This window comes from Oncorhynchus mykiss, chromosome 30, assembly GCF_057628025.1.
Source record: "Oncorhynchus mykiss isolate SJ-2025 chromosome 30, ASM5762802v1, whole genome shotgun sequence".
Lineage (NCBI taxonomy): Eukaryota > Metazoa > Chordata > Actinopteri > Salmoniformes > Salmonidae > Oncorhynchus > Oncorhynchus mykiss.
In genome coordinates this window covers 15,784,921-15,802,767 of record NC_143051.1, presented here as the reverse complement: position 1 = coordinate 15,802,767, position 17,847 = coordinate 15,784,921, and the positions used below count along the sequence as shown (strand labels likewise).

Below are 17,847 nucleotides of genomic sequence, written 5' to 3'. Positions count from 1 at the left end.
ATCTCCGCCACGGCACAACCCAAGGGGGGGGCGCCAACCCAGACAGGAAGATCGCATCAGTGACTCAACCCACTCTAGGGACGGCATGAAAGAGCACCAGTAAGCCAGTGACTCAGGGTAAAAGGGTTAAAGGCAAAGAATCCAAGTGGAAAAAGGGGAACCGGCCAGGCAGAGACAGCAAGGTCGGTTCGTTGTTCCAGAGCCTTTCCGTTCACCTTCACACTCCTGGGCCAGACTACACTCAATCATATGACCCACTGAAGAGATGAGTCTTCAGTAAAGACTTAAAGGTTGAGACCGAGTTTGCATCTCTCACATGGGTAGGCAGACCATTCCATAAAAATGGAGCTCTATAGGAGAAAGCCCTGCCTCCAGCTGTTTGCTTAGAAATTCTAGGGACAATTAGGAGGCCTGTGTCTTGTGACCGTAGCGTACGTGTAGGTATGTACAGCAGGACCAAATCAGAGAGATAGGTAGGAGCAAGCCCATGTCATGCTTTGTAGGTTAGCAGTAAAACCTTGAAATCAGCCCTTGCCTTGACAGGAAGCCAGTGTAGGGAGGCTAGCACTGGAGTAATATGATAACATTTTTTGGTTCTAGTCAGGATTCTAGCAGCCGTATTTAGCACTAACTGAAGTTTATTTAGTGCTTTATCCGGGTAGCCGGGAAGTAGAGCATTGCAGTAGTCTAACCTAGAAGTAACAAAAGCATGGATACATTTTTCTGCATCATTTTTGGACAGAAATTTTCTGATTTTTGCAATGTTACGTAGATGGAAAAAAGCTGTCCTTGAAACAGTCTTCATATGTTCGTCAAAAGAGAGATCAGGGTCCAGAGTAACGCCGAGGTCCTTCACAGTTTTATTTGAGACGACTGTACAACCATTAAGATTAATTGTCAGACTCAACAGAATATCTATTTGTTTCTTGGGACCTAGAACAAGCATCTCTGTTTTGTCCGAGTTTAAAAGTAGAAAGTTTGCAGCCATCCACTTCCTTATGTCTGAAACACAGGCTTCTAGCGAGGGCAATTTTGGGGCTTCACCATGTTTAATTGAAATGTACAGCTGTGTGTCATCCGCATAGCAGTGAAAGTTAACATTATGTTTTCGAATGACATCCCCAAGAGGTAAAATATATAGTGAAAACAGTAGTGGTCCTAAAACGGAACCTTGAGGAACACCGAAATTTACAGTTGATTTGTCAGAGGACAAACCATTCAGAGACAAACATATCTTTCCAACAGATAAGATCTAAACCAGGCCAGAACTTGTCTGTGTAGACCAATTTGGGTTTCCAATCTCTCCAAAAGAATGTGGTGATCGATGGTATCAAAAGCAGCACTAAGGTCTAGGAGCACGAGGACAGATGCAGAGCCTCTGTCTGATGTCATTAAAAGGTAATTTACCACCTTCACAAGTGCAGTCTCAGTGCTATGATGGGTTCTAAAACCAGACTGAAGCATTTTGTATACATTGTTTGTCTTCAGGGAGGCAGTGAGTTGCAGCGCAACAGCCTTTTCTAAAATTTTTGAGAGGAATGGAAGATTCAATATTGGCCGATAGTTTTTAAAATATTTTCTGGGTCAAGGTTTGGCTTTTTCAAGAGAGTCTTTATTACTGCCACTTTTAGTGAGTTTGGTACACATCCGGTGGATAGAGAGACGTTTATTATGTTCAACATAGGCGGGCCAAGCACAGGAAGCAGCTCTTTCAGTAGTTTAGTTGGAATAGGGTCCAGTATGCAGCTTGAAGGTTTAGAGGCCATGATTATTTTCATCATTGTGTCAAGAGATATAGTACTAAAACACTTGAGTGTCTCTCTTGATCCTAGGTCCTGGTAGAGTTGTGCAGACTCAGGACAACTGAGCTTTGGAGGAATACGCAGATTTAAAGAGGAGTCTGTAATTTGCTTTCTAATGATCATGATCTTTTCCTCAAAGAAGTTCATGAATTTATTACTGCTGAAGTGAAAGACATCCTCACTTGGGGAATGCTGCTTTTTAGTTAGCTTTGCGACAGTATCTACATTTTTTGGGGGATTGTTCTTATTTTCCTCAATTAAGTTGGAAAAATAGGATGATCGAGCAGCAGTAAGGGCTCTTTGATACTGCACGGTACTGTCTTTCCAAGCTAGTCGGAAGACTTCCAGTTTGATGTGGTGCCATTTCCAATTTTCTGGAAGCTTGCTTCAGAGCTTGGGTATTTTCTGTATACCAGGGAGCTAAGTTCTTATGAGAAATGTTTTTCGTTTTTAGGGGTCCAACTGCATCTAGGGTATTGCGCAAGGTTAAATTGAGTTCCTCAGTTAGGTGGTTAACTGGCATTGTGTTGTGTGACAACTTTTTATTTTTTATTGAATCTTTATTTAATTAGGCAAGTCAGTTAAGAACAAATTCTTATTTACAATGACAGCCTACCCTAGCCAAACCCTAACCCGGACGGCCCTGGGCCAATTGTGCGCCGCCCTTTGGGACTATGGGAATCACAACCGGTTGTGTTACAGCCTGGAATCGAACCAGGGTCTGTGGTGACGGCTCTAGCACTGAGATGCAGTGCCTTTTAGAGTGGCCTTTGATTGTCCCCAGCACAAGGTGCACCTGTGAAATGATCATGCTGTTTAATCAACTTCTTGATATACCACACCTGTCAGGTGAATTATGAATTACCTTGGCAGAGGGGAAATGTTCACTAACAGGAATTTAAACAAATTTGTACACAACATTTTAGAGGAATAAACTTTTTGTGCATTTGGAACATTTCTGGGATCTTTTATTTCAACTCATGAAACATGGGACCAACACTTTTATATTTTTGTTCAGTATATTTACAACACTCTGGGTGTTCCAGCGTACTCTCATCAAATGCATAATGTTTTCATAACCAGTCATGTTAGGCTAGTACATTATGATATCTGATCTGCCACTACTTTGGTCTTGATTAACATCTAAGCCTTCAGTAAATCTATCATTTCAGTGTGGGCATGATGCCAATGTTACCCTGTACAACGTCCATGCTATGTTTGTCTACATTGCTTTTCTGTTATTGTTGTTACTGGCGTCTTTTTATAGCTTGCTTGCATAAACAGGTCATTTCAATGTTGGTGGTATGGAGGGAGGTTGGACCTAATTTTGTAAGCAGTAGGATAAGGTTGTTTCTGCTCTGCCCCTTGGTGAAAGATGCAAATAGATAACCCATTCGAGAGGCGAATGGAATGAGACGGCTGTTTCAAAAAAATAGCCCTCCTACTCACCTACCTCACGCGCCAAGCCTCTCGAGGTCCAGACAGATATACAGTACTAGCAGAGACAAAGAATCAACATACAGAGAGACAGTTGGGGAGAGAGCAACAACACAAACACATCCAGTCACAAGGGCTGATTGGTTGATCCTAACACTTCAAGACCCGGACCTCGAGGACAGACCAGAGAAGAGAGAGCCATGAAGAGCCTGAGGTTTCTTGCTGCCGAGGGCTTCACTCAGAGTGGCCCGAGCACCATGGAGAACCTTAGCTGTTTGTTGTTCAATTTCTATCCACTCCTCTTCAATGCCTGCTACCTGCACGAGAAGGCCTTCCTCCTCCACGACCTGGTCCAAATCTGCCTCTGCATGAGCTTAACCTGCAAAGGCTCCTGGGAAGGATGGTAGACTGCCAGGAGGATCTCCTGCATCTGCCGGCAGTGCCTAGATGGCTCTGTTGACTGGGCTGAAAGTAGGCTAACTGTGTGTTCTGGTGTTGTGTTTAGAGGTGCAATCTGTCACTGGTCAAAAATGCTGCGTGTGAACTGAGGCACTGGATCTTGGCCAGTCTCAATGTGTTTGTAGTTACTTGAGTTGCCACTGGGGCAATACAAGGTCACAATGTCACCTTACATCATATAACTTTGATTTGTAAGACAAATGCCCATTTGATAGCAATAAACAGTTATGTTATATCTCTATCTGTTTTATCTCCAGTCGTACGTGCTGCGGCCAACAGAGACTTACGCCGAGACCCTCCGTATGGTGGACCTGACTGGGCTGAAGGACACAGAGTACCATGCCTGTTCCGGTGGATCCACCTTGGGTCAGTGGGCCCGCACCCAGCTCCTCACCTGCATGTGCTACGAGGTCATGGTGGCCATCCAGGCGGCTGGCGCTGCACCCTCAGCCCTCGAGACCGAGGTGGACGTGCGCCTGAGCGGCTTTGTCACCGGGCAGAACTACAAGGTGGTGGCCCAGGCCTTCCTGCTCCTCCGTCACTGCCCCTTGAAGCTGAGCTTCGTCAGGTCCTGAGCCAACTCCCTGGCCCTTAAACAGCTGTTCTACGTGCGCGTTTTTGGGCGAGAGTGTGTGTGTGTGCATGTGGATATGTAGAAGGTATTGATGTCTACTGTATATATAGCTTTGGGGATGTCTATTCAAGCTGATGCATTTCCACTGTGTAATATCATAACATGGGGGCTGCAGTTTCCAGTACTCAGTTTCCGGTACTCAGTTTGCACTCAGTGGCATTTTGTTTTTGTTGCTTGGCTGTGGGGGAGAATGTAGACAGCTGCCTGCTGCTAAATCTGCAGGTTGGCCAGAAACCAGGGAACACTTAATGGTTGATATTGTCTGCTTCCCAAATTGCACCCCATTTCCTATATAGTGTACTACTTTTGACCAGAAAACTTTTTGACCCTGGTAGAAAGTAGTGCACTTAAAAGTCAATAGGGTGTCATTTACAGCTGACTTTGAAATAGCACTGAGGTCATGCCCCAAAACAACAAGCAGACACCTGCACTGTCCATTAATTAGGCATGCATGGTAAAGATTTCATATTGGCTTAGTTTTTTGTCAAGCTTGCGTGAAGTGATGCGCACACCCACATTGCAAGCATACACAAGTGATAATATAACCGAAATGTGAAAATGTAATACATTTGTGACTCTACGGCCTTGTCCAGAGCCCCCTGACCACCCCACTGAAATTCCTGAAGCTGGCCAACTGTAACCTGAACTGTGTGGACATGGCCTATCTGGCCAACAGCCTGCAAAGGGAGAACCTGGTCAGTCTGGACATAATGGTCACAACGTGTGCGGCCTCTTCCCCGCCACAGCCTCACCCTAGAGGATGAACACATGGACATCCTGACCCAGGCTCCCTGTCGCGGCCTGGAGGGGCTGAAGATACTGGGCAACCCTCTGAGCGCCACGGCCCTTCGCTGCCTCTTCTCTGGCCGCTGGGTTCCCAGCCCTAAGGTATTTGGAGCTGCCAGAGGTAGATTGAAGTTCAGGTAGAATACCATACCAGAGGGCGGGAAAGAGGGTTGATAGATCAAGGGTGTGTGCAATACAAAGGGTTCATCTTTCTCAATCATCTATTGTGGCTTGCAACACTTCATTTCCACTTATCCAAAGACAACTAAGAAATTTGTGCAACTAAAAAGTTGACAACTTTAGCCTATTGGGATATTTAAGGCCTTGAAAAACTTTGACAAATGTATTGCTCCATTATCATTTAAATGTTTTTTTAAACATGCAACTGCCGTTTGATTATAGTTTAGTCAATTGTTATTTCCGTCTTAAAATTTGGGATTAAAGTGGATTCACTATAAATAAACATTACTGTGGTGATCAACATCCTGGTTCACATCTTAACCCAAAAGCTATTTTACCAATCTTGCAATACTTCTTAAACTCTCCACACTTGTACATCTTTTCCCAAAATGTAAATTTTTATTAAGCAGTCTTCCCACAGGGTACACTTTATTTGAAATATTACAGAGGACAACCATTCACCAGACCAAACAGAAGGAACATCAGCTTTCCACAGCAATCTCATTTCTTTGACCACTCCTCAACCTCTTTCCTCTCACGGATGACCTCTTTCAGGTAAGGCTCCAGGTAATGTACATCCTACAGAAAAAAGGTCAAACAGAAACAAAACATTAGTTCTGTCAACTTTCTTCCACCAACTGTACTTGACGTGGTTTTTAGTATGTCATTTTTCAACATTAAACAGCTTTATAGGTATCTCCCAACTCAACTATTGCCCAATTCCAATCCAACCTTTAGTCTCTAATCCTACTTGCTTCATAATCTAATACCTCAATCATAATTAATCTACCTGCTTCATAGTGCTAAACTAATTGAAGAATCAATCAATATACCAGCTACCAGGAGACAGGCCAGTACATCATGAGATGTGGAGGAGGCTGTAGGAGGGCAACAACCCAGCAGCAGGACCGCTACCTCCGCCTTTGTGCAAGGAGGAGCAGGAGGAGCACTGCCAGAGCCCTGCAAAATGACCTACAGCAGGCCACAAATGTGCATGTGTCTGCTCAAACGGTCAGAAACAGACTCCATGAGGGTGGTATGAGGGCCCAACGTCCACAGGCGGGGGTTGTGCTTACAGCCCAACACCGTGCAGGACGTTTGGCATTTGCCAGAGAACACCAAGATTGGCAAATTCGCCACTGGCGCCCTGTGCTCTTCACAGATGAAAGCAGGTTCACACTGGGCACGTGACAGACGTGACAGAGTCTGGAGACGCCGTGGAGAACGTTCTGCTGCCTGCAACATCCTCCAGCATGACCGGTTTGGCGGTGGGTCAGTCATGGTGTGGGGTGGCATTTCTTTGGGGGGCCGCACAGCCCTCCATGTGCTCGCCAGAGGTAGCCTGACTGCCATTAGGTACCGAGATGAGAGCCTCAGACCCCTTGTGAGACCATATGCTGGTGCGGTTGGCCCTGGGTTCCTCCTAATGCCAGACAATGCTAGACCTCATGTGGCTGGAGTGTGTCAGCAGTTCCTGCAAGAGGAAGGCATTAATGCTATGGACTGGCCCGCCCGTTCCCCAGACCTGAATCCAATTGAGCACATCTGGGACATCATGTCTCGCTCCATCCACCAACGCCGTGTTGCACCACAGACTGTCCAGGAGTTGGCGGATGCTTTAGTCCAGGTCTGGGAGGAGATCCCTCAAGAGACCATCCGCCACCTCATCGGGAGCATGCCCAGGTGTTGTAGGGAGGTCATACAGGCACGTGGAGGCCACACACACTACTGAGTCTCATTTTGACTTGTTTTAAGGACATTACATCAAAGTTGGATCAGCTTGTAGTGTGGTTTTCCACTTTAATTTTGAGTGTGACTCCAAATCCAGACCGCCATGGGTTGATAAATTTGATTTCCATTGATAATTTGTGTGATTTTGTTGTCAGCACATTCAACTATGTAAAGAAAAAAGTATTTAATAAAAATATTTAATTCATTCAGATCTAGGATGTGTTATTTTAGTGTTCCCTTTATTTTTTTGAGCAGTGTAGTAACAATATCTCCACCTTAGCCTCAGAGGCTAGACTTTGCCCTTCATTCCAAAGTCACACTGTAATCCTCAACTCAACCCTGAAGCCAGTTCCATTGCGTTTAATTGTCCCCTTCTAATCAGGGACTGATTCAGACCTGGGACACCAGGTGGGTGCAATTAATTATCAGGTAGAACAGAAAACTCCAGGAGTTGAATACCTCTTCACTATAGCATCAACTGCTATGAAACTTTAGACATATCTTCAATTTCCCCAGTGGCAGCGCAAAGCCATTAATGTACAAACTAACGTGTGAGACTATATGCACTGTACCTCTGACCCGGGTTCAAATATTATTTGAATTATTTCAAATACTTCAGCGTTTGCATGCCTGGAGTGCCAGATGAGTGGAGTTTGCAGTTTTAGGACCATTTTATTAGTCCATTAAACCAGGAAAGGTTTATCAAACACAAAGTACTTGAAATTATTTGAGCCCAGGTCTGAATCAGTCCTGAATATGTCATTTGAGCCCAGGTCTGCTGTACCTCCTCATATTGAGTCCGCTGTTCCTTGGGGAGAACCGCCTGCTTCATGGAGAGGTCCAGGGCTCTCTTGAGCCTGAACATCCTGTCGTTGTACACTTTCTCTGGGAGACGCCGCAGGGCCTCTTTCACGTCGCTATCCTCATGGATTGTGTCATCACGCATCAGACCTGGAACCAAAAATATCCACAAGGCGAGATCTAACTGAAGATTCTAGATGTTTAAGACTGAGTGAATTAATTAGTCTTAAGACTCAGATGGCCCCAAATAGAATAAAAAACATTAAGACTCCCAAGAGTTACCAATTTTGTTGAATCCAGCAGCATTGTAGTACCATTTGCGAAAGCTGACCAGGAGTCTGCCTGTAGTTGCTGTGGGGGATACCAGAAGAGTAATTTGCTTGTCAACAAGATTGTTCACAAAAACAGCTTAAAATCCAGTTGCAATCACTGCAGCACAAAAGCAAAGAGACACCCAATATTATCCATGAATCTAAAAAGACATTGGAGTGGATCCACTAGAAATGAGTGAATTTTAGAAGTAGGTACTGGAGGGAGGATTTGACAGTAGTATTATTTGGGCGAACCTAGAAGTGCACTTAAAACGCAAATATTACATGCGTGTTGGATAAGTGAATAGATTGCTAGTAGATCAGATGACCTACATATTACTAGCTAGGTGGAAACTGCTAACGTTAGATGTTGTTAGATAATCAAGCTGCACTGGCGTGGCGCTTGAAGGTTGATCAGACCATAGAAGATTATTATAACTGTTATAGTACTGTTTTACCTAACCATTAGCCAACTGGCATACATTTAATTTAAATGCGCAATGTCACAAACCAGATTTCCTTAATTTGCCATAGCTAGCTAACATACTTCTTGCCTTTCGCGGGGACACAGAGGACGACAGAAAGTCCTTAAAAACATGGATTTGAACGCACCAAAACACTCCGCGTCGTCTTGTTTTCCCCCCACAAATCAATAGCCCCAATACTCAACAATATCTGCAACGTATCATCTCGATTTACGGGTAAAGAAATGCTTAAAAGATAGGTTATTGTAATTACCTGGTGCCCTCGACGCCATGTTGTTGTCAAAAAAAAGTTTGAGTGGAATTGTGGGTAAAATGACGTTCTGAGAATGAGGTCATCCGCGGTTACGCAACTCTGCACAAAACGTAAGAATTGAATTATCACACGAATTGAAATTATCCTCGCTATTTTTCCATTTATATATTTACACGTTAGTCCTTATGAAGTAGGCTAGCTACATTTATCAAAGGTCCAAAATCATCCAAAATCTCAACAATGTGTCGAAATGTGGCCCTCTTCTGGTACAAACATGCTCATCGGCTCATTCAACCAGTTCAATAGTAAACAGCAATTTTCAATTGTAGAATATCTTCAACAAATTTATTCACATAACACACATATACAGAAACTGTAGTGTTTTATTAATTACATTGTCTTCTGAAACAGTTCAAAGTCCTTTAGTGTGGCTGATGCCACTTCAGTGCAGAAGGCCTCATCTGGCAGGGAGACAAGCTTGTCCAGACAGATGTAGTTAGGCTTGGCAGGGTCATACTGAGCCTTATCTAGGTATTGCAGGAACAGGTGTCTTTCTTTGATACGAAGGTACTTTGCATTCAGGACCTGTAGAAAGGACAGATAACTTTTCAGACAATAGGTGATAGCAAGTCCAACTGAATCTGTGACATGTCTAAAGACAATTCACTGGTAATGTACTATGTCCCATCAGCTCAACAAAATAAAAATGTTTTTAGCCACAACTCAGTCCTTGGCCATGACCCAGCAGGGGTTACCCACTGTGACCCATAAGTGGTTCCTGATCCATCACTTGGTAAATACTACCCCACCCAAGTCACAGACGCGAACTACCTTAAACGCCTATTGACGAGTTTTGTTACGAGCCCGGACTTTTCTCTAGACGTGAACACGCATCGCTTGCGGAATGGTTTTGGAAACATAATGAACGAATCATTCATGTCAGCGAGAAATAATAAAATAAACAAATAGTTTAATTACTACACACCTTTATAGGGTTAGGGTTCCCACACGGCCATATTTACGGAAAACAGACTGAAGACAGCCAATTAGCATAGCTAGTCCACACTATCTGCGTCCCCAAACACCAGTGTGGAAATGGAAGACGGACGCCAAAAACATGTCGTCACTGAAAAATACTGTTGGATGCAACTGTGTTAAAACAGTGTACAGTAAGTATATTTAGTATTTGTGAAATTATTTTGATGTGATATGAAAGTACAGTGCTTTATGTTTGTAGAACTGTACAGCAATCGAGAATCGATTCATGTTTAGATGGAGTATTTGGCTGTTTCAGCTTCCAGAGCCTAAACGCCTTTAAACAGAACATGAACTATAAGGAGTATATTATTGGGCTAGGTAAACACTAACATATCCAGATAATGTATTCTCTGCGAGTATCCACTATCCAAAGATGGATGATTCAGGACTGGTAGTTTATAGCTTACCTGTGGGAACTTTACAATCAGGTCATGGGGTATGTTCATGGTGTTGTGGATGTAGTCAAATATCTGGGTCAGTTTCCTCTTGTTAGCAGTAAGAACTTTGGGGATTACAGTGACAATGTGCTGGAGCTCATTTTCACGAAACCCCATCTCCAGTTTGCATATCTAGGATGAAAAAGACGGATTCTAAGAATTAATCCTATTTTTCTCTCCAAGAATTAAGACATATCACAGTTAATGTTTAATAGCGTTTGTTTGTTGTCATACCTTAAGATTCTCCTTAACTGTCTCCAAGCTTCCACACAAAAGTCTGGGAAGGCGAGCCACAACATCCCGTGTCTGAAAGATACGAATGTATTATCTTATGCATTATCTTACTGTCTGTAATTTGGGGTGTGAATAATGTTCTATGACAAATTTAGTGGGACATAATGTGACCAATTGCTGTTGTCTTGGGTCAATCCTTACACAACTTTTAAATGTAATTGTTTACTCAATTCAGACCTGACCTTCTGAGCACTAAGGCCTAACTGCTGTTGGTAGAATCCAAGGCGGTTGTCCATCCTCTTCACACTGAAGTTCAGCAGGTACGGAGCTCTGGACACCATGGAAGCCACAGACTCAGCGCTGAACTTCTTGGACCTAAGATATGCCACCCTAATGTGAAAGAGAGATTATTACCTCATTTTATACTACAGATTATTTGTAAATAATTTAACAATGAAATGTTAAATGTCATAGTCCTATAAGAACTGAAGCTGACAGACGAGATTAAACAGGTATATCAGTTGGAAACACCAAGTTTCGTCTATGTCCCTAAAATAGTGTGGTGAATATTATCAAATAAGGATTTTCTTGAGTCCAAGTCAAACTAAGATTCTTTATTTCTGAGCTCAGAGGGAACAGAGTTATACAGCTCAGTGTAGACAGTCTGAATTCCAAAGCATTGGGTGATAAGCACATATCTTTATAGTTTCCTGTTCTTGGGAAGGACTTTCAGTTATCATTTCATCTCTACAAGGACACAGGAGCAAGCTGGTTTGCAACACATAATTATACTCAGAAGAACAGTAGATTATAATAGGACATTTTCACAAGGTTAGTTACATGGACACACAATTTAAAACGTCCATTACAATAGTCAACCCTGTGTGTTGCTGACTGTAGAAAATGCAACCTGCCAATACAACAACCATCCCCTCAACTGTGGTACCTGGCCTGCAGGTTCTCCAGGCTCTCTGTGAGGATGAAGGGGTTGTGGCTGATCAGATAACCCAGGCGAGAATCGTCCACTCCCAGCTGCTTCAGGAAGACCAGCCGTGGGGTCACGTCTGTCTGGAAGTCTAGCCTCAGCAACATGGAACCCACGTTAGGCCTCTGCTCCAGTTTCCATAGCTGAACACCTGAAGAAGGAACCGAAGGGTTAACACCAGGGTCACATTCATTAGTGCACAGCGTATCAAAATGCTCTGCAGCGGAAATAAAAAGCAAGTGTTTATTTTTGGGCTCTAGTAATCCCTCCCCATTTACTTCAGTTTGGTGCCTAGTGAGTTCGATCCAGAGACATAGATATACATGACATCTATTGCTCTTGTACATTAGACAGTGAGGGAGTAATGGCTAATCAGATACAAACCCTAAATGAACCCAACCTACCTAGCTGTATAAGCTTTCCAAGCGTCTCTGACTCGTTGACATAATCTTTCAGAGAGATGGAGACAGGAGGCAGGGCAGCTGGGATGTTCATATGAACTGCCTCCTCGTGACTGATCTCCTCTAATGCAGAGTGGCCTGGGGCATCATCCAAATCTGGAGAGGACAAAAAATATTAGGTAGAAATGACCACTGTGTTTTTATTTTATTTATTTCACCTTTATTTAACTGTGTGTGTGTGTGTGTGTACAAAGGGGTGGCATTAGTACCAAAAGCTGTCTGCCACTCCTTCAGAAGCATCCCTCCATCTATGAGTTGATGGGAGACAGGATTCTGATATGACACCATATCAGTCTCAGGTAACTCATCAGTATTCCCGTGTTTCGTTTGAGATGGTTGGACCTTAGCATGAGATTCACAGTAACTCCGCACTCCTAGATTCCACCTCTGTCGCGTCTGAGATGGATTCGGACTTCTCTGGAGCACAGAGGGCAAGACTCGAACAATGAAAGAATTCCAGAGGGCTGCAGGCCAATGCTGGGCATCTGTGGAATACTGAAGGGTGGTGATACCAACACTCCTTGACCTCAGTAAACTGGTGCATCTCTGACAATGCTGGATACAGGTTAAAGCCATGTAGATATCTGTGATAAAAACACAGGACATTGTGACATGAGAAGGGGGTCTGTACATTGAACGTAACTGGAACACACCATCATGCAAGTACGTTAGCCAATGCTATGAATTTTTAATTGAGCTTGAATGATGGGGATTGGTGTTGTTGAGTAAAGAAGCAACCAATATATTATAAACAATGAATAAGGGGCTAGCCAGAAGATCTGACCCACTTGCTTACAACTGCACTACGGACGGACAGCCTACCCTGTGTATATTAAGACACCGCGGAGCCAGCGCTAGATATGGCTCAGTAAAAATAACTCAATTCAGGGATTTTTTAAAACTTAAAACATTTATTTCACCTTTATTTAGCCAGGTAGGCTAGTTGAGAACAAGTTCTCATTTGTAACTGCGACCTGGCCAAGATAAAGCATAGCAGTTAGAAATTAGTTCTAATCCGAATTATTGTTACACTGAGAATATGGAACGACTACTAAAGGGGAACTGACAACATAGGGAACTAGCAACATGGAATCTTATTAAAATCTGTTCATATAAACCCCCAGGAAGAATATGACACCTTTATTAAACATTTTCTGAAAAAGCGAGCACTTAGATATGGTCATTTTCATATAGGTCATTCTCAAAAATTCAATGAATTTAAGGCATTTGTGAAAATTTGATTGCAATATAGAATGGGAAAGCGGCTGTGCGTTTGGACAATTAATAGACTGCAGTAAATAAACATCCGTCTTGTCCAGAACCAGAATCTACGCAGACCGGTGTGCCATAGCCAATCAGAGCTATAGTAGGCCTATATGCAAATAAGCCATTTGCCACACTGCCATCATTCACTTTTGTATGGACCTCGCTTTATGCACGGGGGCATTGTCATGCTGAAACAGGAAAGGGCCTTCCCCAAACTGTTGCCACAAAGTTGGAAGCACAGAATAGTCTAGAATGTCATTGTATAATGTAGCGTTAAGACTTCCCATCACTGGAACTAAGGGGCCTAGCCCGAACCATAAAAACAGACCCACAACATTATTCCTCCTCCACCAAACTTTACAGCGGGCACTATGCATTCGGGGAGGTAGAGTTCTCCTGGCATCCGCCAAACCCAGATTTGTTTGTTGGACTACCAGATGGTGAAGTGTGATTCATCACTCCAGAGATCTTAGGCTTATGTGCAGATGCTCGGCCACAGAAACCCATTTCATGAAGCTCCCGACTAACAGTTTTTGTGCTGACGTTGCTTCCAGATGCGTTTGGAACTTGATAGTAAGTGTTGCTACATGCTTCACCACTCGGCGGCCCAGTTTTGTGAGCTTGTGTGCCCTAGCACGCTGCGGCTGAGCTGGTGTCGCTCCTAGACGTTTCCACTTCACAATAACAGCACTTACAGTTGACCGGGGTAGCTCTAGCAGGGCAGACAATTGACTGTCGGTGCCATGTTGAAAGTCCTTCATTTGGCCATTCTACGGCCAATGTTTGGCAATGGAGATTGCATGGTGGTGTGCTCGATTTTATACTGAATAGCCGAATCCAATCATTTGAAGGGGTGTCTCCTTGTTCACCCACGACTGCATGGCCAAGCACAACTACAACATCATAATTACATTTGCTGACGACAACAGTGGTAGGTCTGATTACCAACAACGATGAGATAGCCTATAGAGAGGTCAGAGACCTGGCAGTGCGGTTCCAGGACAACAACCTCTCCCTCAACGTGAGCGAGACAAAGGAGCTGATTGTCGACTACATGAAAAGGAGGGCCGAACATGCCCCCATTCACATCGACAGGGTTATGGTGGAACGGTTTGAGAGTTTCAAGTTCCTTGGTGTCACATCACCAACAAACTATTATGGTCCAAACACACCAAGACAATCGTGAAGAGGGCACGACAATACCTGTTACCCCTCAGGAGACTAAATATTTGGCATGGGTCCCCAGGTCCTTAAAAAGTTCTGCACCATTGAGAGTATCCTGCCCGGTTACATCACGGCCTGTTATGGCAACTGCTCGACACAGAGTACAGGTCGACAGATGATTTTTCAACGTCGATACCGATTATTGGACGACCAAAAAAAGCCGATACCGATTAAATCAACCGATTTAATTTTTTTTATTTGTAATAATGACAATTACAACAATACTGAATGAACACTTATTTTAACTTAATATAATACATCAATAAAAATCGATTTAGCCTCAAATAAATAATGAAACATGTTCAATTTGGTTTAAATAATGCAAAAACAAAGTGTTGGAGAAGAAAGTAAAAGTGTGTGTGTGCCATGTAAAAAGCTAACGTTTCAGTTCCTTGCTCAGAACATGAGAACATATGAAAGCTGGTGGTTCCTTTTAACATGAGACTTCAATATTCCAAGGTAAGAGGTTTTAGGTTGTAGTTAATATAGTATTTATAGGACTATTTCTCTCTATACCATTTGTATTCCATATATCTTTGACTATTGGATGTTCTTATAGGCACTTTAGTATTGCCAGTGTAACAGTATATCTTCTGTCCCTCTCCTCGCTCCTACCTGGGCTCGAACAAGGAACACATCCACAACAGCCACCCTTGAAGCAGCATTACCCATGCAGAGCAAGGGGAACAACTACTCCAAGTCTCAGAGCGAGTGACGTTTGAAACACTATTAGCGCGCACCCCACTAACTAGCTAGCCATTTCACATCGGTTACACCAGCCTAATCTCGGGAGTTGATAGGCTTGAAGTCATAAACAGCGCAATGTTTGAAGCACAACGAAGAGCTGCTGGCAAAACGCACTAAAGTGCTGTTTGAATGAATGCTTACGAGCCTGCTGGTGCCTACCACCGCTCAGTCAGACTGCTCTATCAAATATTTTAAATCATAGACTTAATTATAACATAATAACACACATAAATACGAGCCTTTGGTCATTAATATGGTCGAATCCGGAAACAATCATTTCGAAAACAAAACATTTATTATTATCACATATACCTTGACTCTGCGTGCAATGAACACAAGAGAAGTGACACAATTTCACCTGGTTAATATTGCCTGCTAACCTGGATTTCTTTTAGCTAAATATGCACGTTTAAAAATATATACTTCTGTGTATTGATTTTAAGAAAGGCTTTGATGTTTATGGTTAGGTACACGTTGGAGCAACGACAGTCCTTTTTCCGCAAATGCGCACCGTATCGATTATATGCAACGCAGGACATGCTAGATAAACTAGTAATATCATCAACCATGAGTAGTTAACTAGTGATTATGATTGATTGATTGTTTTTTATAAAATAAGTTTAATGCTAGCTAGCAACTTACCTTGGCTTCTTACTGCATTCGCGTAACAGGTAGGCTCCTCGTGGAGTGCAATGAGAGGCAGGTGGTTAGAGCGTTGGACTAGTTAACTCTAAGGTTGCAAGATTGAATCCCCAAGCTGACAAGGTAAAAATCTGTTGTTCTGCCCCTGAACAAGGCAGTTAACCCACCGTCCTAGGCCGTCATTGAAAATAAGAACGTGTTCTTAACTGACATGCCTAGTTAAATAAAAGGTGTAAAAAAAAATAATTTTTTTTTTTTTTTTAAACACACAAAAGAAAATCTGCAAATCGATACCGATATCCGATTGTTATGAAAACTTGAAATCGGCCCTAATTAATCAGCCATTCCGATTAGTGCGTACAGCTCAATACATCACTGGGGCCAAGCTTCCTACCATCCAGGACCTATATACTAGGTGGTGTCAGAGGAAGGCCCAAAAAACGTCATACCCAAGTCATAGACTGTTCTCTCTGCTACCCCACGGCAAGTGGTACCGTAGCGCCACGTCTAGGTTTAAAGGCTCCTTAACAGCTTCTACCAGCAAGCCATAAGACTGCTGAACAATTAATCAAATGGCCACCCGGACTATTGACATTGACCCCCACCCTTTGTTTTTACACTGTTGCTACTCGCTGTTTATCTATGCATAGTCACCTTACCCCTCCCTACATCTACAAATTACCTCGACTAACCTGTACCCCCACACATTGACTCGGTACCCCCTATCTATAGTATATAGCCTCGTTATTGTGTTACTTTTTTACTTCAGTTTATTTAGTAAATATTTTCTTAACTCCATTTATTGAACTGCATTGTTGGTTAAGGGCTCGTAAGTAAGCATTTCACAGAAAGGTTGTATTCAGCAAATGTGGCAAATAAAATTGTGTTTGATCCATCTATTCTGCCAACAATGCCTTACTGTACAGTATGGAATTTTTAGGCAAATATAACTTGTTTAAAAAAACCTTGTAAAGAGTTGGTTTTGAAGCATAAACTGGGAATTGCATATTTTATTATTGATATGATTGTTTGTTTAATTTCTGTAGTTAAAACGCTGTCAGTTCCACTTTAAGTAAACAGCCATTTTAGTCTTCATTCTAGCTATCAGTAGCAACAGCATCCATTATGGGATGGTATGTGGTGTTGAACAACAAAGGAGCTGATTGACTGACACTGCCATTCCAAAATGGCTGCTGTGGTTTTTGCTACCTAGCATGAGGATGAAAATTACCGTTTTCTTTCAAAACTAGCAGTTGTTCAATCTTCTCAGTGTAACAGTTGGGATAATTCGGAATATAACGCATTTCTCATCCCTGGATTGAGGTATGTTTTCTGAGCCATATCTTGCGCTGGTTCCGTAGTGTCTTAATATACAGATCAATGTTGTCAGACCCTAGTGCAGCTGTAAGCAAGCAGGTCGGATCTGCTGGCTAAAAGAGGGCATGTCTCATTGAAGCAGCAATGGCTAGCTAGATTGCGTATAACAATCATACGGGGTAGCCAGCCAGCGTATAGAAAGTGGTTTTTGCTAGTACAAAATGGATGACATCATGCAATAACTTACACAAATATGGGCCAAAACATGAATATGTCCCCTGAACAGGCGTAAAAACAACAAGATAGCGCCAATGTCAATCTACTCACGTGTGCACTCTAACCGAAGGATTACGGAAGTGTCACAGCCAAAATAGGAATACAGCAAGGCAACAAGGCAGTTCAAACAACCTATGAGGGACCGATAAAAACAACTCCCTGTCTTTCATCGGGAATTTATAATGTTACAAATAATTAAATATAAAGCTATTTCCGATGAAAAATGGCAGTGAATGAATTGGGAGTGCTGGTATTGGAATGTGCATTCCCACTACACCCCTATATTTTGTTGAGTTGGTTGCGCCGTTGTCTGGTTTGCTCAGTACTCTCTCTGCCCTTTG

General features: G+C 42.9%; 2 protein-coding genes and 1 pseudogene across 4 annotated transcripts; 1 reads left to right on the top strand and 2 right to left on the bottom strand.

Moving 5' to 3' along the window:
• The first annotated feature begins 3,402 nt into the window (after positions 1-3,402).
• On the top strand, positions 3,403-5,259 carry LOC110489392 (leucine-rich repeat-containing protein 14B pseudogene; annotated as a pseudogene).
• A 416-nt stretch (positions 5,260-5,675) lies between these two features.
• Positions 5,676-8,960, bottom strand: LOC110488002 (cytochrome b-c1 complex subunit 7). The gene is made up of 4 exons (XM_021559948.3): positions 8,880-8,960; positions 8,113-8,181; positions 7,814-7,980; positions 5,676-5,877 (listed from the first exon to the last, which is right to left on the bottom strand). Exons 1-4 carry the CDS (start codon positions 8,896-8,898, stop codon positions 5,800-5,802), a joined length of 333 nt encoding a protein of 110 aa, XP_021415623.1. The 5' UTR covers positions 8,899-8,960; the 3' UTR covers positions 5,676-5,799.
• Positions 8,961-9,205: 245 nt separating this feature from the next.
• mterf3 (mitochondrial transcription termination factor 3) lies at positions 9,206-17,846 on the bottom strand. Of its 3 annotated transcripts, none has more exons than XM_021559947.3 (8): positions 17,558-17,846; positions 12,244-12,618; positions 11,978-12,130; positions 11,535-11,724; positions 10,831-10,978; positions 10,589-10,660; positions 10,325-10,486; positions 9,206-9,464 (listed from the first exon to the last, which is right to left on the bottom strand). In XM_021559947.3, exons 2-8 carry the CDS (start codon positions 12,608-12,610, stop codon positions 9,270-9,272), a joined length of 1,287 nt encoding a protein of 428 aa, XP_021415622.2. In that variant the 5' UTR covers positions 12,611-12,618; positions 17,558-17,846; the 3' UTR covers positions 9,206-9,269. The 3 variants fall into 3 exon arrangements, with proteins under 3 accessions (XP_021415622.2, XP_036827365.1, XP_036827366.1); XM_036971470.2 differs by having other exon boundaries at positions 17,478-17,598; XM_036971471.2 differs by having other exon boundaries at positions 15,914-17,588.
• Position 17,847: the final 1 nt, after the last annotated feature.